This window comes from Canis lupus, chromosome 23, assembly GCF_011100685.1.
Source record: "Canis lupus familiaris isolate Mischka breed German Shepherd chromosome 23, alternate assembly UU_Cfam_GSD_1.0, whole genome shotgun sequence".
NCBI lineage: Eukaryota > Metazoa > Chordata > Mammalia > Carnivora > Canidae > Canis > Canis lupus.
The window spans coordinates 26,226,940-26,253,063 of record NC_049244.1 but is presented as its reverse complement, the minus strand read 5'-3'; the positions used below and the strand labels follow the sequence as shown (position 1 = coordinate 26,253,063).

The 26,124-nt window shown below is 39.0% G+C and overlaps 1 protein-coding gene across 8 annotated transcripts in view; it reads right to left on the bottom strand.

Annotated features, from left to right (window-relative positions):
- TBC1D5 (TBC1 domain family member 5) overlaps positions 1 to 26,124 on the bottom strand; it is a 542,853-nt gene that overhangs the window by 16,374 nt on the left and 500,355 nt on the right. For all 8 annotated transcript variants that reach the window (XM_038570747.1, XM_038570749.1, XM_038570748.1 and 5 more), the window contains one exon: positions 9,863 to 9,962. In XM_038570747.1, the coding sequence (XP_038426675.1) occupies positions 9,863 to 9,962 (100 nt within the window). The remainder of the gene's footprint in view (positions 1 to 9,862; positions 9,963 to 26,124) is intronic.

Genomic DNA, 26,124 nt, shown 5'->3' with positions numbered 1-26,124 from the left:
TGAGAACTAGCATCTATCTTTAGTGGAGGTGGTGGAATTCAGCTTCCTTGTGCCTGAGGGTAATATCAGAACCTTCCTCAAAGGATTACGATGAAGAATAAATAAATTAGCACAGTATCTCACCCACTGTAGAAGCTCAGGACTTGGTCCCCCCTCCCTTTCTAAGAATTTATTTATTTATTTGAGACGGGGGAGAGAGAGAGAGAGGGAGAGAGAATGCACAAACAGTGGGAGCAGCAGAGGCAGAGGGAGAAGCAGACTCCCCCACTGAGCAGGGAGCCCAATGAAGGGCTCCATCCCAGAACCCTGGGACCATGACCTGAGCTGAAGGCAGACACTTAATCGGCTGAGCCACCTAGGTGCTCCAAGGACTTGGTAACCCTTTTATTTTGACATGGCTACATTATCTCATCTGACTATCCCAACGACCATTCTTGATGAGGACCATCATCCAATTACAGAAAAGGGAGCCAAGCTCAGCAATCCCTGGTCCATCATCTGAAGTCTTATGATGGGAAAGTGGTAGAGCTAAGACAATATCCCAGGTCATCTGGACTTCTGAGCTCCTCAGAACTTACATACGCAGCACTGATGGAGGGGCCAGAGAGAGACAAGAAGCCAGAGAGGCACAGGCCAGGGTCTTGCTACAGACTTGATTGCTTTCTAATGCCAGTGCCCTTTATTTAGTGGTGGAACTGACCTGAGGTCAGCTGGCACAACCTACATGTAAAACAGACTGCTCTATCATTTCTATCAGAACTTTCCAGAGCACTGGGACTAGCATCAAACAGCTTGAACTTTGATGATCTTGGACAGAGATCTGTATATCAATAAACTCAACAGTAATGGGGGCAATGCCTATCTTGAGACTTGCTGGAAAGATTAGACGAGATGATCAAAGTGGTCTACTTCTAACAAACTGCTCACTAATACTATTATTGGTTAGTATGGTTTTTGTTTTTGTTTTTTTTTTCCCTTTTCTAGTACCTCAAAGATCCAGATAGGTAGATTCTGCTTTTCGAGGTTCTTGTCTCTGATAGACATTTAGTTACTTTGACCTCAGATAATCTTATAAGGGACTGACCCAGCCTCAAAAGAAAAAATATGCAGGCTGTTACAAAATGGAGGGGTCACATGTAGGGTTGACCTAGGGTCACATGTGTGATCAAAGTCGTACTAGCTGAAGAGGTGGCCATGAGTCAAGGAAGAGGGGCAGACCTGTAACTTGTCACTACTGGCTTTGGCTACACTGTTGACAAAGGAGTTTCTGCTCACAGAGTGTGTGTGCCATTGCTGGCCAGATCTTGGGAGAAAGCAGGTTTAGAAGAGACTGTAGGTGCCAAATTCATTAACAGATCATGTACATTTGTGTGTCTTTGCAAATGTGATTCTCCTTCCAGAAGATCCTCCTCGCCTCCTTACAATAAGACCCTCCTTGCCTCCTTACAATAACACACCCTTCTTTTCTTCAAAGTCTGCCTTAAAACCATGTTCAAGCATTGGCTTCCTATTAACAGTCTTCCCTCTCAAAGTATTCAGTTGTTGAATTCTCTTCTGCTTCATCTTTTACTCTTGCACTGTATTATATATGAGGCTCAAAGATTAAAGCTTTCTCTTTCTCTTTTAAATAAATAAATAAAATCTTAAAAGTGGGGGGATGCCTGGGTGGCTCAGTTAAGCATCCAACTCTTGGTTTCAGCTCAGGTCATGATCTTAGAGTCATGGGACTGAGCCCTGCGTCTGGCTCCATGCTTAGCATGGAATCTGCTTAAGACCCTTTCCCCTCCCCTCTCCCTCTCCCTCCCCTCTATGCTCTCTCTTTTTTCCATATAGATAAATAAAATTTTTAAAAATAAAAAGATTAAAGTCTTCTGAAGCTTCACAGTTTTATGGGCAAATGATGGACTCAAGGTCTTTTGGATCCAAATGTGGTACTCTGTTCATTATATCCCTATTACTCTAGAACTCCACTGGTCCCTGCCAATGTTTCTGAGATCACTCCGGGAGGACCTTGGTTTCATGTGACACTATGTGTCACTTTAGGTATTTCCAATGAGGTATATTTTCCTTGGCACATTCTCTCTCTCTCCACTTTGAAATTTTACTCACATCTTCCATATGCAATGAGCTCAATTTTACAATACCAATCCTCCACTTCATCCCAAACTATGTCTCCTAGAACCTGTTTTTACATCAGAGAGCAGGTACTTAGTAAATACCAGTTGAATGAACAACACAGGGTTTTCCCACCAGCAATAGGGATGATTTTTATGTCCTTAGGAACAGATGTAGGTGAGCTTTTTCTCAGGTGAAGAATTAAGGGATATTAACATGATCAATCAGATCTCAGATCAAGAAGTGGTAGGGGCAGATGAAGGGAAATAAGTTTCACTGATGATTTATTAAGAGCCAAGTACTGAATCAGGCACTTTATGCTCAATATTTTCTTTCAAAAGCAAAAGCAGATCACATAGAAAATATAATCAGGGGTCCTGTTTTGCATCTAGCTGTCAGAATGACTGAAAACTCTAAACTCAGCACTGAGAAAAGAATATTTAGTTTGGAAAATCCAAGGGTAAGACTAAGCAGATACGTGTATTGCACTTAATATTAGTTTTTGTTGTCAATAAATAATTCTCTTAAGTAAACTTAGAGTGATTAGCAGAATTAGAAATCTTTGCTCATCTCTACCATTTAGCATCTGATTCTCAGGATTCACCACTTTGCCAGCTAGGGAGCATCATGGAAGCATGACTCCTCACAGCAAAATCTATCATGTTCATCATATGGCTGAGGGTCAACCAGAAAAAAGACTTTATATATTTTTAAACTTAAAAAGTCTCTAAGCTCCAGTAATGGTTAGATGCCTTTGCCAGAAGATGTACTTCTAAAAATAGAAGGAGAAACATTGGTAGAGACTTATTAAAAGGAAATATCCTAGGGTGCTGCCATCAGATCTTCTCATTTGGAAGCAATGACATAGAAGGGCAGTTTGAATAAGACTGTCCTAAAATCACATCAGTTAGTCAAATAAGATCCCGTGAACTGGTTTTAAGGTGGATATAATTTTTTGTCAATTTTAGGCAATAAAAGTTTTGCTGATAGGATGATCTAGTGAAAGTATTTACCACAGTATCAGTATTTAAATTTAGCCCAAGGCAGCAAACATTAGCCTTCCTTGTTTTTTTAAGATTTTATTTATTTATTCATGAGAGACACACACAGAGAGAGACAGAGGCAGAAACACAGGCTGAGGGAGAAGCAGGTTCCATGCAGAGAGCCCGATATGGGACTTGATCCTGGGACTCCAGGATCACAACCTGAGCCAAAGGCAGACAGATGCTTAACCACTGGGCCAGCCAGGCATCCCAACATTAGCCTTCTTAAAGATTTTTTTTTTTTTTTTATGATAGTCACACACACACACACAGAGAGAGAGAGAGAGAGAGAGAGAGAGAGGCAGAGACACAGGCAGAGGGAGAAGCAGGCTCCATGCACCGGGAGCGTGACGTGGGATTCGATCCCGGATCTCCAGGATCACGCCCTGGGCCAAAGGCAGGCGCTAAACCACTGCGCCACCCAGGGATCCCTCAACATTAGCCTTCTTAACTTGGGTTTCACCCTCCCCTACACACAAGCTCTATGCTTAACATGAGACACTTGTAGTGGCCACAAAATCCTGGAGCTTTCAAGCAATTGGCAGCAAGCTTGTTTCCACAAGATGAGGCAGACAAGTATTTTGTCTATCAGGTCATTAGCTGGAGAGGACCTGTGGATTAGAAGATATGGAGAGGCAGCCTGGTATGGAGAGCTGAGAACAGGCTATGCAGTCAGACAGTTTAAGAAAGATGGAAGATTTGGACATTGTATTTAAAAACAGAAAGAGAGGGAGAAATATTCAGTGTGGGTTCCTCCTACGTGGAAGAGCATGTGGGAAAATGGGAGACAGCCAGAAAGTGGAAAGCAAAATGATGAAAGATTGACAGTCTATACTGAAGCCATGGGTTCAGAGCTTTGGTAGCTTCACCTGGGAAAGGATAAGAGAGTATAGAGTTAGCTGAGTTTTTCTAAACAGGCATAGGGTTGGTACAACGGAGATGTTAACCAATTGTTCCAAGTCTTTTGATAATAAAACTGGGGTGGGGGCAGGAAGAGCATTCTACAACTAGAATAGAACAAGTTCAAAGAGGCTGAAAAAAGAACTGAATTTCAGATGATTGAAGGCTACATAAAAATACCAGGAGAGGTATGTGCTGTCTGCCCACAGTTTAGCTGCACATGTGCCTGAAGAGTAGAGTTAGGAATACATTAATAGGATTTTGAATATATTCATTTAATTCTGCCCACATAATGTTAAGTTCTTTTGCTCTCTGCTGCTTGAAGACTGTCAAGGGCCAGTAACACCATGCTCTACTAGAAATACAGAACCTGAAGCCCCATAGCATACCTACTGAATCAGAAATCGGCATTTTATGATTCTCAAGGGAAAGTATCTTTTCCTTCTACAGAGGACTATGATACTCTCAATTAAATGCAGTATTTAAAATTCTTAAAGTAATTATGAAAACTTTTATCACAGTGTGACTGACAGAGAGGAAGCTGTCTGGTGATCACATTTACCTTCCTTGTATTTCAAATGCCATTAGTTAACTGCCTTATTGAACATTTCCAAAGACACCCACTAAAAGTTGTTTTCATAAACACGAGAAAATTAGATTTATAAAGTTCTTACAGAAGCAAATAAGCTGATTTTCAAAACTGGCCTCCTCTTACAGCTAAGTCTTACATAAATATTATGACAAGTGTAAAATCAGTAACAACGTGTGCAAAAAAATAGCAGAGGATCTGACATCCCACTACTGACTCAAGTGTGGCCCTAGTAGAAGCATCAGAAAGAGAACCAGGGACTGGAATGGGTCTGGATGCATGGTGCTGTGTCACAAGCTAGCTGTGTGTCTCTCTCATCCTCCCTGGACCTTGGTCTCCTCATCTGTGAAGGACTGCTGAGTTGGCTTTGAGAGCTTCCACATGTTCAACATTCTAAGATCCTATGAGCTACAGCACTCTGGGAAACCTAACTGCCCTTAATGCCCTGCGTTTAATCCTGCCATTGTTTGCACAAACCACTCCTGAAGGGGCGAGTTGCTGGAAACCACTGTCTAAATACCAAACAGAGGACTGGAAATACCTCTCCTGGGAGCAGGCAGGTGTGGGCTTCAGGGCCAGCAGGGTGAGCAGCTTGTAGTCCTTGTAAACAGCTGGCAGCTCAGCCCAGCTGCTGAGAGATCAGAGAAGTGTGGGCTGCTCACCCACGTGCAATTATGTGTAAGATACGGCAAGTCTAAAAATAGCCTGAGCTCAGCCACAGAGGTTAATACTGGCAATGGCTTTTAACTCAACTGTCAGGATGACAGGAAGAGGAGTAACTATAGCAACAGAAAAATGAATACGTAAAACAAGTCTTCTGAAGTTGACAGGAAAGTTAGGTTTAATAAAACATGTATTTTCAATTCCTGTCTCTCAGTCTTTGAATTCAAGTAGTTCAATTATGTGGAAGTAATAAAATTAGAATTTTGATAAAACAAACGTTCCTTTAGTTTTGGGTTCCAGGACCGTAAGGAAAGAATCGATTAACTTGTTGATGTTATTAGCTCTATAATTAAAGGACCATTTGAAAAGATGCCTTTATATAATTTTTAACTGAGAGGTTTTTCTCTGTACTTGTTCTATCAGTTATAAAAATAGCTTTGAGCTGTACTTGACATTTTAAAATATTACTTCTTGTCTGATGAAAATGTAGGGTGATACAGAATTGTCTTGAAATGAAAGGTACTTAGTGAAAACAATTAACACGAGGAGAGGATCCAGAGAATTAATTCCGAGAGTAAGTTTCTGATGCTGTTCTCACAGCTGCCATTGGTAGCCCAGGGCATATTGGAGGCCCCAGCAGTGCTCATGTCAAGGAGAGTCTGTATCATTCTGTTCTGCTAAAGCTATTCTTGATCAAAGAGCTCATGCACCTCCCTCTGAGGACTGGCATATCCCAAATTCCTGTATCTTTCTGCATCATCTGATAAAGGAATATTTAGTTAAGTGCTGGGAAATTTGGTATTGGTCCCACTTCTCCCACTAACTAGTTGTAGGGGCCCAGACCTATCAATACCCAGCACTTTGCTCATGGGTTTGATGAGTGTCTCAGGATCTTCTCTGAAAAGGGACAGTTAGGAGTTATGGGGACAGAGGAGAGAATTTGTGTTGAAAACCCAACTTTGGGCCATGCCCTCTGTTGGGCTTTAAAAACATTAGTCTCGGCAACAAATTGGCAAGTAGATGATTGTGGCTCCACTGTATATATGAAGACATGATCATAAGCAGGCTGAGCCAAAAAGTGACAGAGTCTGATCTCATTCTGTGTCTGCCTGGTGCCACACAAGGCTGCCTTTCCTGACACTACTCCAGATACTCTTACAACTGACTCTTGCCTACAGTTTAAAGATGACCTCCTAGGCGCTTCAGCCATCTACAGACTTTCAGTGACTTTCCTGCATTTTCTAAACATAAAAAATTAGGTCCCCTGGAGAGTCCCTCTATAATCTTCTTTTCATCCAGGCCATCACTGTTAATAAGTATTTTCACATCAAATATATACTACTGTGCTACCTATCTTTTCCTTTAATAATATAGCATGAATATTTCCTTATGTTGATAAAAAATATTTTATTTTATTATTTTTTTAATATTTTATTTATTTATTTAGGATAGTCACAGAGAGAGAGAGAGAGGCAGAGACACAGGCAGAGGGAGAAGCAGGCTCCATGCACCGGGAGCCTGACGTGGGATTCGATCCCGGGTCTCCAGGATCGCGCCCTGGGCCAAAGGCAGGCGCCAAACCGCTGCGCCACCCAGGGATCCCGATAAAAAAGATTTTAATATCTAGTATTAAGATTGCATTACACAGTTATAATTAGTCATTTACTAATGGTTTTTTCAGTTGTTCCAATTTTGTTGCCTTAATAATCAGGAAAAATAGAAAACATCATATGGAAAAATACTAGGGTACCAAAGTCATTTTTAAAGGAAGTACAGGAAGCCAAAAAGTAAATCAAGGGCTTTACCTGAATTAGTCTTTGTGTCTTACTCTAATTTTTCCTTGGAATCAAAACTGCCTACGACACAGGAATACCCTTTAATAAACTAATATTATAATAGGCAGGTGAAATGAAATGCATCTGTGGGCCCTGGGGCCAGGGATTCCTTGTAGCATCCTTCAACTCTGCTTTAAAAAGGCAGTCCTGCTATTTATATGGAGAAAAGAAGTTGACAGCTCTATGCAGGGATTCTGGCTGAAAGTGAAACGTACACACAAAAACAAATTTAGTTTTGTGGCTTGTTGAAAATTCACATCTGGTATGGGCTTTTCTTTAATTAAAGTGATTCCCCCTCCCATGCAATGAGAAAATACTCTTACAGTGCTGACTGAGAGACCAAAATCAGAGCAAAAGCTCTTTGAAAATTCTGAGGCTTAAGTAAAGCTGCTTTAAAAGCTGCTATGTGGACCAAACAACTTAGAAATTTCCTAACAGGATTTTCTAGAGTTCCAGTAAATCTTTCTCTCAGTCACTTCTTTGTTCTCCTACTTTGGTGGAAAACCAAATCAAGCAATACAAAGGTCACCCACACAGCCAGGAAAGCAAACATACACATATATACCCGCCCACACACTTGCTTTAAAATTAAAATTATATTTAACTAAAATTAGTTACATAATATATACAATTTATATATAAACTATCTCTCTGGGATGGCCAGGGTGGCTCAGCAGTTGAGCATCTGCTTTTGGCTCAGGGCATGATCCCGGGGTCCGGGATCGAGTCCAGCATCGGGCTCCTTGTGGGGAGCCTGCTTCTCCCTCTGCCTATGTCTCTGCCTCTGTGTCTTTCATGAATAAATAAATAAAATCTTAAATAAATAAATAAATAAATAAACTATCTCTATTCATCACTTCTTTTTGGTAAATTTTAAAGTGGGATGCTATGAGAGTCATGAGAACTTAGTTCTATATGAATTTTTAAAAATTATCATAATGAAGCATATAAATAAACCACTGTGACAGGGTGAATCAGATGTGACAAGGGTAACATTTCTTGCTGATAAGAGACACTACCCTTTTGATCACCTGCTGGGATTTCTTCTGTTATTTCTGCCTCTTGAGTTCTTTTCTCTGAAGGAGTGGTCAGGAGAAGAGAAATAAGGCTGAGGCTAGAACAGAGCCCAGCCAGCTGCCTAGAAGACACTGGTAGACAAGCAGCCACCGAGGTCAAGCACCTCTCCAACCATAAGAGGATATTTGCTCCTTGCTAGAGGCCAGTATGGTTCAGGCTACACTTAAATGACAGCTGTTCTGACCACATGCAGTGGACTCATGGTCTAACGGCTTAGAGATTAGTGGAGTCCAAGGTAGAGTCCAGTGAAGGTCCCAGAAATGGGCTACTCTTAGGACCCCTGCCAGGGGTAGGGGCTTTGGTGGATTCTCTTTGGTTTTCCCTCAGAAGTGGGATGCATCCTGATTTCCTGTAATACTTGGTATTGCCATTTGTCCATACTCATAGAGCAGAATACTGGCCATTTCCATTACAGATTATGTTTTATTCTCCTAATTAGTTCCTGAACTACAGATACTAGATACTGAAGGATGGATAAAGAAAGAATGCCCATAAGAGAACTGAAAAAGTGTAACAGTCTGCATTATAAAGTTCTGCAATCAGTACAGAGTTGCTAAAGCAAAACATACATGATCCAGGAGAGACCATTTTTAATACAAAATACAGGACTTTCACAAATGTAGAGAGTAATGCCTGATGACTTTCTAATGTGACATATGTATGACTCACATGCAAACAGAACTTCAAACTAGGACATTTCTGAGAACATAAGCAGTCAGAAGTAAAAAAGGTCATGTAGTCCTGACATGCATTTTAGGTTGGTGGTTAAACACACGTATTTTTAAAAAATAAAGCACTGTCAAAATAATGATCACATAGGTAATTACAGACAGGTTGGCACAACAGTAGAGCTATTTGATCTCGAAAGCTCAACGTTTCTTTTGTTTTGTTTTATTTTGTTTTAGATTTATTTATTTTTTTGAGAGAAAGAGAGAGTGTGTGTGGTGGGGAGGGACAGAGGGAGAGGGAGAGAGAATCTCAAGCAGACTCCATGCTGAGCAAAGATACTGATTCTGGGCTTGATCTCATGGCCCTGAGATCACAACCTTAGCTGAAACCAAGAGCCGGATGCTTAACCAACTGCACCACTCAGGGACCCTTGAAAGTGCAACATTTCATTTTGGTTTGAGGTAGACAAATATTTATAGAGGGGAGTATAGCAGTTAAGAATTGAAATCTAGGGGGATTCCTGGGTGGCTCAGTGGTTTTGCGCCTGCCTTTGGCCCAGGGCGTGATCCTGGAGTCCCGGGATTGAGTCCCGCGTTGGGCTCCTTGCATGCGGCCTGCTTCTCCCTCTGCCTGTGTCTCTGCCTCTCTCTCTCTCTCTCTCTCTATGTCTATCATAAATAAACAAAAATAAATTGTTAAAAAAATAATAAAAAAAAAGAATTGAAATCTATGGTTAAACTGCTTGATTTTAAGTTTCTACTCTCTTTACTAGTGATATAATCTTGGGATATTTAATTAATCTTTCTGAGCTTCAGTTTCCTCATTTGTACAATGTGGATAGTAACACCACCTCTACCACAGTGCTGCTGTGAGGATTAGTGAGATAATGCATGTGAAAAGTTTAACACAGAGCCAACCGGATACTGTTGTTATGACTATCATTACTTCTAGGGCCAAAGTAACTCACTCACCAAGATGAGTGTCCATCACCTTTGCACAGTATTTGCACATGGCATCCAGGTCATTCAACTGTCCCTGAAGGAAGGAAATCTGGGCTTCTAATTCTTCCTCCTGAAATGAAAGGGATAAAAATACAGAAATTTTATTTATTTATTTTTAAAGAGTAATTGATTTTAGAGAGAGAAAGAGATAGAGAACATGCATTTGAGTGGGGGAAGGGGCAGCAGGAGAGAATTTTCAAGCAGACTCGCCACTGAGCGTGGAGCCTGATGTGGGACTCAATCCCACCACCAATGAGATTATGATCTGAGCTGAAACCAAGAATCAGATGCTTAACTGACTGAGCCATCTAGGTGCCCCATATGGAAACTTTAAAAAATTTAAATAAAATCCCCGAAGTTCTCCAAACGATTTGGACAATTTCAAAGAGGCACAATGTCTTTTCAGTTGTAGACAAACAAAAGAAAATAGCAAATAAATTAAGAGCAAACCCACCACTGTCACCACCAGCAAAATAAGAGAAGAGTAAAGTGGAATTTTTAAAAAAATCTGGACTTTTTCTAATGAATACAAGCTTTGTGCTATGTGTAAATGCTTACCCATACAACCCTGTATAAAAAAAAGGCCATGCAATATCTTCAATAACTGGGCCATACAAACTGGAGAATAAATGCAATTTCAGGCAGATGGGTACAAGAACATTACATTTCCTCATGCACATTTAGGGAACCAGAGACAATGATAATCTCCTAAAATGTAAGATTTCCCAAAGCACTTGGAAAAGCTTTGCCCCTACAGCCCATAAACAGCTGCTCTTACATTTCCTCTTTTGATATGACACTAGAGAATTTTATTTATGTGATTGTTTCTAGGAAAAAATACTCTGGGTTGAATAATTATCTAAATGGTAAAAGACAATCTAACTATAACAGCAACAACAAAGTCATTTTTTTAAGGAAAAAACTTACATGCAAAAAAATTTCCCAAGGAAATTTGGAAGATTAAGAGAATTTTTTTCAGAGCAAGAGAATACAGGGATACCCTAGAGAGCTTATGGGTTTGGTTCCAGAGCACTGCAATAAACAGTATCACAATAAAGTGAGTGAAATGAATTTTTTGGTTTCCCAGTGCATATAAAAGTTGTGTTTATAAATGTAAAAAAAAAGATATGTTTATATCATACTATAGTCATTTAAGGGTGCATTAGCATTATGTCTGAAACAACAATGTATATACCTTAATTTAAAAACATTTTATTATGGGGCACCTGGCTGGCTTAGCCAATAGAACATAAGACTCTTGATTTCAGGGTTTTAAGTTCAAGCCCCATGTTGGATATAGAGATTACTTAAAAATAGAAACTGTAAAAAAAATACTTTATTGCTAAAAATGCTAACCATCATCTGAGCTTTCTGCTGGTAAGGACTCTGGTCTCCATGTTAATGGATGCTAATGGATCACAGTGGTGGTTGCTGACACCTGGGGTGACTGTGGCAATTTCTTAAAATAAGATAACAATGATGTTTGCCATATTGATGGACTCTTCCTTTCATGAGCAACTTCTGTGTAGCATGTGATGCTGTTTGATAGCATTTTACTCACAGGAGAACTTCTTTCAAAATTGGAGTCAATCCTCTCAAACCCTGCTGCTGCTTTATCAACTAAGTTTATTTGATAATCTAAATCCTTCATTGTCATTTCAACAGTCTTCATAGCATCTGCACCAGGAGAAGATTCTATCTCAAGAAACCACTTTCTTTGCTCACCCATAAGAAGCAACTCCTCATCCGTTAGTTTGATCAAGAGATTGCAGTAATTTAGTCACAGCTACAGGTTCCATTTCTAATTCTAGTTCTCTTGAATTTCCACCACATCTGCAGTTACATCCTCCACTGAAGTCTTGAACCTCTCAAAGTTATCCATGAGTGTTAGAATCAGCTTTTTCCAACCTCCTGTTAATTTTGATATTTTTACCTCTTCCTATGCTTCATTAATGTTTTTATGGCATCCAAAAGGTGCCTCCTTTCCAGGTTTCCAATTTACTTTGCCTAGATCCACCAGAAGAATCACTATCAATGGCAGCTAGAGCCTTATGAAATGTATTTCTTAAATAATAAGACTTAAAAGTCAAAATTGCTCCTTGATCCATGGACTGCAGAATGGATGTTGTATTAGTAGGCAAGAAAACAACGTTAATCTTATTGTCCACCTCCATCAGAGCTCTCAGGTGACCAGGTGCATTGTCAATGAACAGTAATATTTTCGAAGGAATTTTTCTTTTTTCTGAGCAGGTGGTCTCGGGGGTGGGCTTAAAATATTCAGTACACCATGTTATAAATAGATGTGCTGTCATTCAGGCTTTGTTGTTCCATTTAATGAGGAAAGGCAGAGATTTGGCACAGTTCTTAGGGGCCCCAGGATTTTCAGAATGGTCCATGAGCAATGGCCTCAACTTATAGTTACCAACTGCATTAGCCCCTAATGAGAGTCAGTTTGCTCCCCGAAGCTCTGAAGCCAGGCACTGACTCCTTCTCTGTAGCTATGAAAGTCCTACATGGCATCTTTTCCAGAGGTGGCTGTGTCATCTACAATGAAAATCTACTGTTTAGCGCAGCCACCTTCATGAATTATCTTAGCTTGATCTTCTGGATCACTTGCTGCTCACCTTGCACTTTGATGTTACGGAGACGGCTTCTTCCCTTAAACCTCGTGAACCCACCTCTGCTGGCTTCAGACTTTTCCTCTGCAGCTTCCTCACCTCTCAGCCTTCACAGAATTGAAATGAGTCAGGACCCTGCTCTGGATTAGACCTGGGCTTAAGGGAATGTTGTGACTGGTTTGTTCTATCCAGACCACTCCATATCAGCAATAAGGCTGTTTCTCTTATCATTCATATGTTCACTTAGGCAGCACTTTTAATTTCCTTCAAAAACTTTCCCTTTGCATCCACAACTTGGCTGACTGTGTGGCACCAGAGGGCTAGCTTTCAGCCTATCTCAGCTTTCAACACCACTCCCTCACTAAGCTTAATGATTTCTAGCTTTTGATTTAAAGTGAGAGATGTGTGACTCTTCCTTTCATATGAACACCTGGAAGTCACTGTAGGGTTATTAATTGGCCTAATTTCAATATTGTGTCTCAGGGAATAGGGAGCCCAAGGAGGGGGAGACAGGTGGGGAGATGGTTAGTCAGTCAGAATACACATTTATTAAGTTTACTGTCTTAAATGGGTGCAGTTGGTGGCACCCCCAGACACTTAGAATAGTAACATCAAAGATCACTTATCACAGATTACCAAACAAATACATTAGTAATGAATGAGTTTGAATGAAATATGGTGAGAATTACCAAAATGCGACCCAGAGATGTAAACTGACCAAATGCTGTTGGAAAGATGGTGCCATTAGATAGGCGTGCTTGATTCAAGATTGCCACAAACCTTCGATTTGTAAGAAATGCAGTATCTGAAAAGTGTAATAAGATGAAGTATGCCTATAATCCTCATTCTATAGGAATTTTAAACCAAGTTCGTTAGAATACAAAGAAAGGATGTTGCCAGAGGTGCAAGAAGCTAGAAAATTGATTTTCCAGTCTTAGGTGCTTGTTCTTTCACATAAAAATCTGTGTTGTTGAAAAGAAAGCAGAAGAAACTTAATGAGATATGCTTTTTTCTTAGCGATTGAGTATAATTTGACTTATAGATGGAAATAAACAGTTGAAAAGGTTACTTGTAGGTGTATTATGTTTTAGCAAAACACAATGCAACACTGAAAGGCATTGTTTTTAACTACTGCATAGAGAATGAGCCCTTAGAAATATGCATTTAAAAGCCTGACACAGGAAACCAAATTTTAGAACTAGCAGTAGCTCTGAAACCAAATTATCGTAAAATGCCCACTGTAGGATATATAAGCACTAATTGTGCTTTACATACAGCACAAAGTGCAGCAGCTTCTACTCTGGTGCTCAAATAATGACCAGAAGACTCAGCCAAGGAAGGATCAGAGGGGTAGGTGGGTAGGCAGGTGCCACCTTCCTAACTCTTTGGCTGGACTTTGAGATGGAAAGGGATGGAGTGTTTCAGGGCATCTTTCTTCTCTCTTTTCTCCTTTGTTTCTGCAAAGGCTTAAGTTTTTCCTAATCTATCAGGGTGCTAGAAAGTATGGAGAGAAGGCTACATCTGCTGGTTGACTATGGTTATGGTTCATCTCTAAGACGGCCACCGTCAATTCCTTCCCTCCCTTTATGTATATGCTCTTCCTCTCATCAAGAGGTAGTAGTAGTATCTGTTTCTCCTCCCCTTGAATCTGGGCTGGCCTGGTGACTTGCCCTGACCCAGAGAATGTAGTAAAAGTCACACTGTGCCAGTTCTAGGCTAGTGTTAAGAGGCTGGCCAACTTCTGCTTACTTCTGCTTATCATCTGCTAGAGGAAAAGAGGTACCAACTTGTAAAGAAGTTCAGGCTAGAATACTGAAAGAGGAGAAAAAATATGTAGAGAAAGGCCATGAGAGAAGCACTGAGGTTCTAGACATGTAAATGAAATTTACCAGGACCTTTTAGCCCAATTCATCTGAAGCAAGCTAAGTGGGCGACTCAGTCAACATCACATGAGGCAGAACAGCCCAACCAAATGCCTGACTGTAATCCCATGAGAAACAGCAGTGCTACTGTTTTAGGGAGTGGAATTTCGGATTAGTGTGTTATGCAGCAATGGATAACTGAAATAGTGCTACAATGGACAGAACTCTAGACTGGTATATTGGTATATGGCACGAGGAAATCTGAGTTCTATTTCTAGTCCCGCCATTAACAAGTCATGTAACCCTAAGTAATCCTCACCCGATTTGGGGCTCAATTCAGCACTCTTTGGAGAACATCTAATACAGACACTTTGCTTCCAAGGAGTTTATAATCTTGTAGCTGGAATAGGAGTGTTATATAAATTAGTGTATGAGATAGAGCACATGCAAGTCCTATAATGAAATAAGAGTAATTCTTTGGGAAATCCTGGTCCCTGTCTCCTGTCACCTCTATTGAACAAGTCACTTTTTCAGTGCTAGACAGACACAACCCCAGCTGGATGAGCTCAAAACTGTACAGGGGCCAGAGGCTGGCAGAAGCCCAAGTTTCTCCTTACATGTGGCTACCAAGTGGGGTGCTGGAAGCCCAGAGTAGACAAAGGGCACTAGGAATGCACTGCCTCCTGGCTTAAAAACATCCCATTTATCTTATATATTAGTTTAGTTTGGATTTAGCAATCGTTTCTTTTAAAATAGAAAAACCCTTGGGAGCTTTAATCTTCGGTAGTCACTCCTATCTAAATGGATTTATTTTGTTTAGTTTGTTTTCTTTTTAAAAGCTGAGAGGGAAGAAGAACTTGAGAGAAGACCCCTTTGAGAAGGGAGGCCTGGTCTGCCGGCAGTGAGGTGTTGGACAGCTGAAGGAAGTCTGCAGCTCAAATGGGGTGTTTCTATCAAACATTTTACTGTGCTAGCAGGAACATATGAATACTAAAACCGTGGTGAGAGTGGTGTCCACAGGGAAGCCCTGAGAACATGGCAGCTCGCGGCACTTGCTGGATGAGGGTCCACGAGCGTAAGGACGGTGTTTTCCAAGTCAGTAGCTGTGCTTATAGCTCTGGCAGCAAATGAAGAGTGTTTTCTTGCCTTAATCCCAAGTAAACCTCAGTACAAATGGAATCTATACTGTAGAAAATGATGACTTTCATTCCTTTAAAAGTTTTTTTCAAAGGAAGGCCCACCAAATGAGATAAGAGGAACATTCTGGTTGAAACAGGTGGAGGAGCCCAAGAACCTCTTCCACTTGGAAATTTGAAATCCAGTGTATTACCCCTCTAGAGTTTGCTTAATCTTAAAACATTCCTAAACCCTTCAACTTTCTCAGACTTTATAAATAGAAATGGAATTACTTGGAGGCAAAGGGTGGCTTGTCACTTATTTTTCATTCTATTATATAATTACAGATAAAATAAGAGCCAAGAATTGAGTTTCTAAAGTTGTGGGAACCAACTTTACATTTCTATCTTAGCTTCTCATGCTTCATTCCCCATTCCCCCCCTAACCCCCCAACATGCTTTAAACACTGACAGCTTTAGTCATTTGTTTTCAGTAAACTGGTCCTCTGTAATCAAAAACAAATGCTTGGCTAATTGCCGTGAAGTTTTATGGAAACAAGCAGTTAGTGTAATTTTTATGTGTAAATAAAACACTGCAGAGAAATCTTTATGATATTTACTCTGGCATCTACGTTCTGCCTTCCATTACAGGAGGTAGTGTGGAGGATGAGGTTGGAATTCCGGTATAGACACATCTAGGTTCAAATCATGGTTCTGCCAGTTACTAGCCGTGTAACATTGGATAAGTTCTTTAATTTCTTTTTCCCCTCACCTCCACTGGCTGAATTGGTGAGAGAATGAAATGAGAATACAGGTAGAGCATCTGGCACTGAGCAGTTACTCAATAAAGGCAATTATTCTTTTAAAAACTTCATGTATAATCAGGTCAAGACAGTGAAATGGAATTTAACTACAGGGTTTTATGATTTACTGCTGGAAAACACTGGTTCATAGTTTCAAAACTTTATGTGGCTTAGCACAGAAAGACTAATTAGGGCTAAAGGCAAGAAACTGATGGAGGTTTATGAAGTCTGCCACATGCAGACTACTGTGTGTGCAACACGTCACCTACTGTACTTGGCAGCCGTGTAGGGAAGGACCAGAGAATGAGGGTGACTCCACCTGAAGAGAAACACAGCTAGCATCTAACCCTTTATAGCAATTACAATATGCCAGCCACTGAGCTTTGCATGCATTAACTCAATTAATCCTCACAACAAAACTATGAGGTAGATTCTCTCATTATTTTCTGCACGGAACATTGTCTCCTCTACTGTAAGCTACATTTTCTGGAAGTGTATGCCAAGGTTTAGGCAGCTATTTGAGGATCCAAGTCACGTGGTCCACTTTCCTATTTCTTCCCTGGGTACACATTCTTTCTAGGTTTAATTATTAAGGCCCTTCCAATGAATAACCTCACACCTCAGTTTCCTTTAAGAGAGATGCACAAATTAGAATGTTGGGCCCTAACCCCAAATTACTTAATAACCTGTTTTCCTTCGAAAACACTGAGGTATGATTGGCTGTGTTCCATTTTTACTGTTTCAACTGTATCTGGAGACTTTTTAAAAAATTTGCCTTTTAGAAAGTAGTGCTTCTTCTACACCCTTCACCCCCAAATAGCTGAAGTATCATTACACTTCTACTCAAATATTATACATTTCAGCTGTATAAGTTGGATGATAACATGTGGAATTTATATATCAATTTTCTAATATGATTCAATGTCTTCCTGTTATTTCTTAGTTAACAGAACAAGCTTTTATAGTTTATTATTCACTTATTCTAATATATTCAGCAATATATTCGTGTGTCCTCTTAGACCTTGTGGGGAATACAATAATGAATGAGACTTGGATTCAGATCTCTCCAAGTTTAAAGGTAGTTAATAGAGGAGTGAGAAGAGTTCTGTAGAAGATATGAAAGATGAGGCTTCACAATTCTATGGGGAGCAGATGACTTCCAATTCAAGAGGTGGAAAGAAAAGCAGATTTTCTAGAAAAGGCAGCAATTTGGTGGGTCTAAAGAAGTAGGGGGGAATTGGTTCAGAAGAAATGATGAATAAAGGTGTTTTAGGAGGCAGGGGCCCAGGAAACAAAGAGTAGAGTCAGAAGTGGGGGACCTGGGCAAAGAACCCAGCCATTGAATTGAGCCACAGCATGGAGAATAGCAGGAGCTGAGGGTCAGTGTGCCTATCATAAATAAAATAAAATAAAAAATTTAAATAAAAAAAAAAAAAAAAAAAAAAAAAAAAAAAAAAAAAAAAAAAAAAAAAAAAGAAAAGAAAAGCTCCCTTCTCTTCCCCTTCATCTCTATTACATTTTTACTTCAGATAATTATGTTTTAAGGGGTTGCAGTCTGACATGCACACTGCTGTGGCCACTGACCCTAACATGCACCGTGCTTGGGATGATTACAACAGGCTGCAGCAGTGCTGCAATTAGTGGACTAATTAAAACCCCAGAGTCCCTGGTTTGGGAGAAAAGTGGGGCAGGAAGAGCACCAGCACGGAGTTCTGCTTAGCTCCAAGGGGTGCCCTTAGAGAGCAAGCGAAGCAGGCAAGAGAACCGACACCAACTGCAGGCAGCAGGAATAGGCTAAATATAGCAACGAGAAGACAGGAAAGACGCCCAGTCTTTCTTGAGCAGATGGGTGAACAAGAAGTGGGAAGTGAAGGAAACGGAAAGTCTCAAGGAGAAAAGTGGGAAGGCCTCGGATGTTCTGAGGAAGCTGTGGTGTACACAAGGGCAAAATACACACACGGTGTGGATGAAATCCAAGCCAGAGCATATGGTATCGGCAGAGGAAGACACCGCTAGAAAAAAACGGAAGAAGAACACAAAGATGACTTTTTAGGAGTATAAAAATAAGTGGTAAGGGTGTGTAAAGCAGCATTGTCATGTTGGAGCAAGCTGGACTAGGATCATGAGCCCTAGAGTCCGGATACGCTATGCTTCCACATACCATCTCTGTGACCCGGATCAGAAGAACAAAGCTCTCTGCCTTCCATTTCCTGTCTGTAAAATTGCAATAATGCTAAACCCGTGTCAGATGATTGTTGGAGGACTGAATTACATTAGATTTTCCATATGAAGTGCTTTGCTTGGTGCTTGGCACATGGTAAACACTCAATAAATGTTCATCTTGTTGTTGTCTCTAGATTACAGAGTTCTAGGAAGTTATTCCAAGGAATTATGGATACATGCAAAAACATAAGTCCCAGGATATTCATCATACATTCAATGGCAACATGCATATACACACATAGTCCACACAAATCCTAAATGTCTACTCAAGATGACTTAGGTAATTTGTGGTACATTCATGAGCAGGATATTATGCAACTTTTTGAAATGTTCTCATAGGAGAACGTTTAAAGATAACATCATATAGTAAGGGAAAACAAGTTACAAAGTAGTAGGTAAAAAATGTTTCTGAAAAAAAAAAAGATATTTACCAAAATGTTTATATTGGTTATTCTCCAAATGGTGGGATTATAATTTTTTCCCTTTTCTCTTTGCTTATTTTTTTCTGGATTTTCTACAATTAAATCAGATACTTTTGTAATAATAAAATCATTATTCAAATAACAGAATAGAGAAAAAAAAGTAAAAGGTGAATGCCAATAAGAAAAAGATGTTAATATTTTTAAATTACCCAAATTTATTCCAAATCAAACTTTAAACAACACTACAGTCTAAACAAACCTGTACTCTAAACAGTAAGAACAAGTTACATGAAATAACTGGTAAAAAAAAAAAAAAAAGTAAATAATTACAATATTTTGTCTAGTGTGCAAACCCTGAGCATACTTCCACGGCAAAGGCTTCTTTCTATGAATCTAAAATGCGAACATCAGTGGTTTATGTTCTTCTTTCTGACTACCTAGAAAGAATGAGATTCTTTTTTTTTTTTTTTTAATTTATTTATGATAGTCATATAGAGGGAGAGAGAGAGAGGCAGAGACATAGGCAGAGGGAGAAGCAGGCTCCATGTACCGGGAGCCCGACGTGGGATTCGATCCCAGGTCTCCAGGATCGCGCCCTGGGCCAAAGGCAGGCGCCAAACCGCTGCGTCACCCAGGGATCCCGAAAGAATGAGATTCTTACAGATACTTAAATAAGTAAAGATGGTAAGCAAATTCCCCAGTAAATAAAATAGTTCCTGCTTTCAGACATAATGCAAACAAACCTATTAAATATGAATGGAAATTCTGAACTGAAATCCAAAGCTTAAGGTGTTACACTTTAAGGTAACAGATGATATTGAACTTGCCTTAAAGGTAATTTATTTTGACCCCTTCATTTTACAAATAAACTTTAACATAGCTAGGTAGTTAGCCTGTAGCAAAATTTGTGCTGGAAGACTTCCTTGTTTCTCAGCCACTGAAGCAGTGCTATCTCCCACCACTGAGATGCTGCCTGCAGACACCAGATATTCTCACAGGATAGGTTTTTTGTAACAATCACTGAGACCTCTCCCTCCACCCGTGTTGCGCTACAATGGTGATGTTCCTTCCTGCCTACTGTAGCCTAGAAAAACAAGTACCAAACCCTAAACTCAACATTATTTTATAGGACTTCATACTGTTAAAAACCACTACTCTGAAGACTACGGCTAGGAAGCACCAGGAACCTGTCTCCCCACCTAGACAACAATCACACTGGTAGAATCTGTGTCATGTAACTATTTTAGAAAACTGAAGTCCACTGAAGGCTGACTACTTCCAGGGGAAGGCTTGAGGGTAAAATGAGGTTAATTTTGGTGAGTTTCAGCCATCAGCACAACAGCACAACCCATATCTCACCCCTAGCCCTGTAGCAGGCAGCTTTGTATTTGTTCCCAGAGCAGCTTACATGGGATTTGTGAGATCCAGGCTGGGTAAAAAGGACCCCGTCCTCCAAACATCAGGGATTTGTGCTCTGATCACTGATTGCTAATTCTGATCACAGAGTTAGAGACAAAGAAGAGAGTAGTCACTATTGTTGCACCCACTAACTTCCAGTGGATTTAAAGAGCTTCCATTCCAATCCCCAGTTCATTTTTTTTCTTTTTCTTCTTTAGAGAGCCAAATATTAGATTAGAACATTCAAAACCTATTACATATACAAGGGAAATAAGAAAGTGACTGCATATACCCCAGGGAAAAGCACAGGTTCAGAAAAGACCTGAGAAGACAGTAAATATACACCACAAGCTGATCACTGGTACAGAGATGGCCTACAAACAAACAAAAGCCCCCAATAACAAAAAACAGTACACCCTGGGAAAAGGGGAGAATTTCCGGAGTTACCATATTATTAGATTAGAATATTTGGTTTTCAACCAAAAAAGTCACAAAGCACACAAAGAAATGGTAAAAGATGACCCATTCAAAGGAAAAACATAATTCAACAGAAACTGGCCATGAAAAGGACCTCATAGCATATCTACTAGACAAAGACTTTAAAACAGCCATTTTAAAGATGCCCAAAGAACTAAAGGAAGATGTGGAGAACATCAAGAAAATGATGGCCGATCAAAACAGAAACATCAGTAAAGAGATTAAAAACCTAAAAAGAAACCAAAAAGAAATCCTGAAGCTGAAAAGTAACAACCTAATTATACAACTTAAGGGACAAATTAAACCCAGAACTAGCAGGAGGAAGGAAATAATAAAGATTACAGCAGAGATAAACAAAATAGAGAATAGAAAACACTAGAGAAAAATCAATGAAACCAAAAGTTGGTTCTTCAAAAAAAGATCAACAAAATTGGCAAATCTTTTGCTACATGGCCTAAGAAAAAAAGAAGACTTAAATTACTAAAACCAGAAATGAGAGTAGGAGCATTAGTACTAATTCTAATAAATAAAAAGGACAGAGAATACTATAGACATCTATATGCCAACAAACTGGATAAGCTAGACGAACCAAGTCCTAGACACACAAAATCTACTGAGACCAACTCACATAAAAAAAAATGTGAATAAACCTATAACTAGTAAAGAGATTGAATCAGTAATTTAAATACTCTCAACAAAGGAAAGCTCTGGACCTGACAGTTTCACTGGTGAATTTTAGCAAACTTTTAGAAAGGAACAAATATTACTTCTTTTCAAACTTTTCCAAAAAATTGAAGATAAGAGAACATTTCCCAACCCATTCTATGAGGCTGGTATTACCCCAATACCGAAGTCAAAGACGCTACAAGAAAACTATAAACGAATTATCTCTTTTGAATGTTGATGTAAAAACCAAACAAATTCAGTAGCATATTAATAACCAAACCCAATTCAACAGCATATTAAGAGGATTATATATCTTGACCAGTTGCAGTTTATTCCTGGAAAGCAAAGGTGATTCAAATATGAAAACTGTTCAAAGTAATAAACTACATTAACAAAATGAGGGAAAAAATATGATCATCTTAATTGCTCAGTAAATAATTTAACAAAATTCAACACCCTTTTATGATTAAAAAAAACTATCAATAGAAGGAACTCCCTCAACATAATAAGAGCATATATGGAAAAACCAAAGAATATCAAATTCAATGATGAAAAATGGAAAGCTTTTCGTTTAAGTTCAGAGACAAAAAAAGCAAAGAGGTCACTTTCACAACTTCTATGCAATATAATACTGGAAGCACCAGCCAGAGCAGTTATGAAATTAAGAAAGAGACATAAAAAAACACTCAAACTCAAAGGAAGAAATAAAACTATGTGCAGATGACATGATCTTGTATGCAGAAAAGCCTGAACATGCCACAAAAAAGGAGCCCCACAAGAAAATGTTAGAACTTATTATAATGAGTTCAGCAAAGTAGCAGGATACAAAGTCACAAACAAAAATGAGTTTGGTGTTTACACACTAACAACGAACAATTTGAAAAAAAAATTACAAAAAAAAATTCCATTCACAATAGCATTTAAAAGAATAAAATACTTAGGATTTGACTTAAATAAGGAAGTGAAAGACTTGTACAATGAAAGCTTTAAAACATTGCTGAAAGAAATTAAAGACATAAATAAATGGAAATACACACTATGTTCATGGATCGGAAGACCTAATATTGCTAAAACGTCAATACTATCCAAAGTCATTTACAGATTCAATGCAATCCCTGCTAAAATCCCAATGATATTTTTTGCAGAAATAGAAAAACTCATCCTAAAATTCATATAGAACCTGAAAGCATCCTGAACAATCTTGAAATAAATTAGTCAGAGAAAGACAAATACCATATGATTTCACTCATGTGTAATTTATGAAACAAAACAAATGGGTATAGGGAAAAAAGAGAGAGAAGCATCCAAAAACCAGATTCTTAACTACAGAAAACACACTGATAGTTCCCAGAGGAACGGTCATGGGGGGTGAGGGTGGGGGTGGGTATGAGTTAAACAGGTGATGGAGATGATTAAGGAGCATGCTTGTGATGAGCACCAGGTGTTATATGAAAGTGTTAAATCACTGAATTGTATACCTGAAACTAATATTACACTGTATGTTAACTAACTGGAATTTAAATAAAAACTTAAAAAAGTTAAAAAGACTGGAGGACTCATATTTTCTGATTTCAAAACCTACTACAAAGCTACCATAATTCAAACAGTGTAGTACCAGCATAATGACAGATACATAAACCAATGGATTAGAATACAGAACTCTGAAATAAACTCTTGCATATATGGTCAAGTTTTACAAGGGTGCCAAAACCATTAAATAGGGGAAAGGACAGTATTTTCTTTTTTTTTTTTTTTTAAAGATTTATTTATTTATTTATTTATTTATTTATTTATTTATTTATGAGAGAGAGCGAGAGAGAGAGAGGCAGAGACACAGGCAGAGGGAGAAGCAAGGCTCCATGCCGGGAGCCCGACACGGAACTCCATCCTGGGACTCCAGGATCGCACCCTGGGCCAAAGGCAGGCGCCAAACCGCTGAGCCACCCAGGGATCCCCAAAAGGGCAGTATTTTCAATGAATGGTGCTGGGAGAACAATATCCACTTACAAACAAATGAAGTTGGATGCTTATTTAACATAATGTACAAAAATGAGCCCAAATGGATCAAAGATCTAAATGTAAGACCTAAAACTACCAAACTCTTAGAAGAATACATGGGACACTGGATTTGGTAGATTTCTTAAATATGACATGAAAGGCACAGCTAACAATACAAAAAAATAGACAAACTAGATTTCATGAAAAAATGTAAAAATGTGTATTAAAAGACACAGTCAATGGAGTAAAAAGGCAACCTCCAGAATGGGAGAAATATTCACAAATCATTTATCTGATGAGAAATTAATATTCCGAATATATAGAGAGAATCCTAAAAGTTAGTAACAGAACAATAACCTGGTTAAAAATTAGCTGAAGGACTTAAATAGGTTACAGAATAGGTGATGACTTTCCAAAGAAGCTAGACAAATGGTCAATGAACACATGAAAAGATGAACAACACCCCTAATAATTAGGGAAATACAAACCACCACTATAATGAGATACCGTCTCACACCCATTAGAATGGCCACTATCCAAACACCAGGAAATAACAAATGTTGGGGAAGATGTGGCGTAATTGCAACTCTCATGCACTATTGCTAGGAATACAAAATGGTACAGCTGCTATGAAAAACAGTCTAGACATTGCTCAAAAAATTAAAAATAGATTTACCAAATGATCCAGCAATTCTGGGTTATATACCCCAAATAATTAAAAGCAGAGACTCAAAGAGATATTTTTACAATCATGTTCACAGCAGCATTATTCATATTAGCTAAAATATGGAAGAAAACAAGGTGCTCATTGACCAATGGGTAAGAAAAATGTGGTATATACATAAATGGAATATTATTCTGCCTCAAAAAGGGAGGAAATTCTGACACATGTTGCAACGTGGATGAACCTTGTGGACATTATGCTAAATGACATAAGCCAGTCAGAAAAAACACAAATATTGTAGGATTCCATTTATATGAGGTAATTGGAGCAAAATCATGAAGACATTAAGTAGAATGGCAGTTGCAAGGTGGCAGGGTTGGGGTGGAGGGTGGAAGGTTATTGCCTAATGGATACTGAGTTTCAGTTCTACTGAAAAGAGTTTATAGAATCAATGTACAACATTATGAAAGGATTTAATATACTGAACTGTACGCTTACAAATGGTTCAGATGGTAAATTTTGTTGTCTTTTTTACCATAGTAAAAAGGAGAACACTGCCTCCTTATAATTAATAAAATTAAAAACTGCTTGCCTTAAAATCAGAGTAATTAGGTGAGGCCTGATCTTGCTGCTTCAGCTGGGCCTAGTAGATGGAGACTCTCCCTGTAGTAGCCCTAGGATAGACAGAGGGCAGGGCCACCAAGTGAAATATAGGGAGAAACTTTTATTTTCCATGCAAATCTTTCCTCTCCCAAACTGCAATGTGACTTCTAGCATACCCCTAGAGTTGACCAATTACACATTAAATCCACATTCACTTCATTGCTTTACATATGAAAGTATTCCAAATATCCTTTTGAAGTCAGGTTTTGGCAGGTTAAAATAATAACCCAGATCACGTGCTTGCTGTGGGTGGTATATATAGGACACAGATTATAAATGATATTTTAAAAATAGAACGTGGGGCTCACAAAATTAAGAGAAATAATTTTTCTTTTATTCAAGTGCCTCTCATAATTTTTATTGAGGTAAGTAAAAAGATCTTAGTTTCTTACCCTATTTTATTCTTTTGGCTCTACCTGATAAGGCTGAAATTACCTATTGTCCATGACTAGTACCTTTTCTTTTTTTGGTATGTGGAGTTAACCACATTCTATCCTTACCTCTCTCATCTACAAAATCAAAGGTAATTAGAGCACTGACCTCATTCAGTCTTTGAGGATTAAAGGACTTAATATATGTAAAATGCTTAAAATAGAGGACATACATGGACAGTGGACTACAACCTTTAGCATAGCACTGTACCATCATCCACTAGAAGAACATGTTCATACTAGGATATATTTGAAACTGGATTTATCTGTAGCAAACTTTAGTTCTGATTTGGTACTCAATTATTCTTAGACTCTTTTCAATCTTTAATATGCACACAAATCATCTGGGGAATGTTGTAAATGCAGTCTAATTTAGTAGGTCTGGGGTGGGGACCAACCTTCGGCATTTCTAATGAACTCCCAGGAAATGACCATGCAGCTGGTCTACCGACCGACCACACTTTGAATGGCAAAGATGCAGATGACCCATCTCATGCCCTCCTACTTCTGAATACAGTTTCCAGTCCCTGTAGGAAATGTTGTGAAACACTTTACTATTTCCCTGCTCTATTTCCCTGCAGTTTTAACAGATGGAAGCATGGTTAGATGCATATTTGGTAACAGTCCAAAAGACCTCTACATGGAGTGGGATGCAGGGAGAAGAGGGGAAGGATGGCAGACAGGTTTCCAACATGGCTTTCCAATCTCCCTTGGTCAGTTCTGTACAGGGTGGCTTCATTATTCTATTTAGAGCTAATTCTTAAGACTATTAGGTATTAATTTATCCCACTGTAGACATAAGCACTTATTTTAAAGCCAAATATAAATCAATTTTGTCAGATTATGCAGGCTCTCTTCTGTAACTTTTGATAAACAGAGGTTGTGTGTAAGT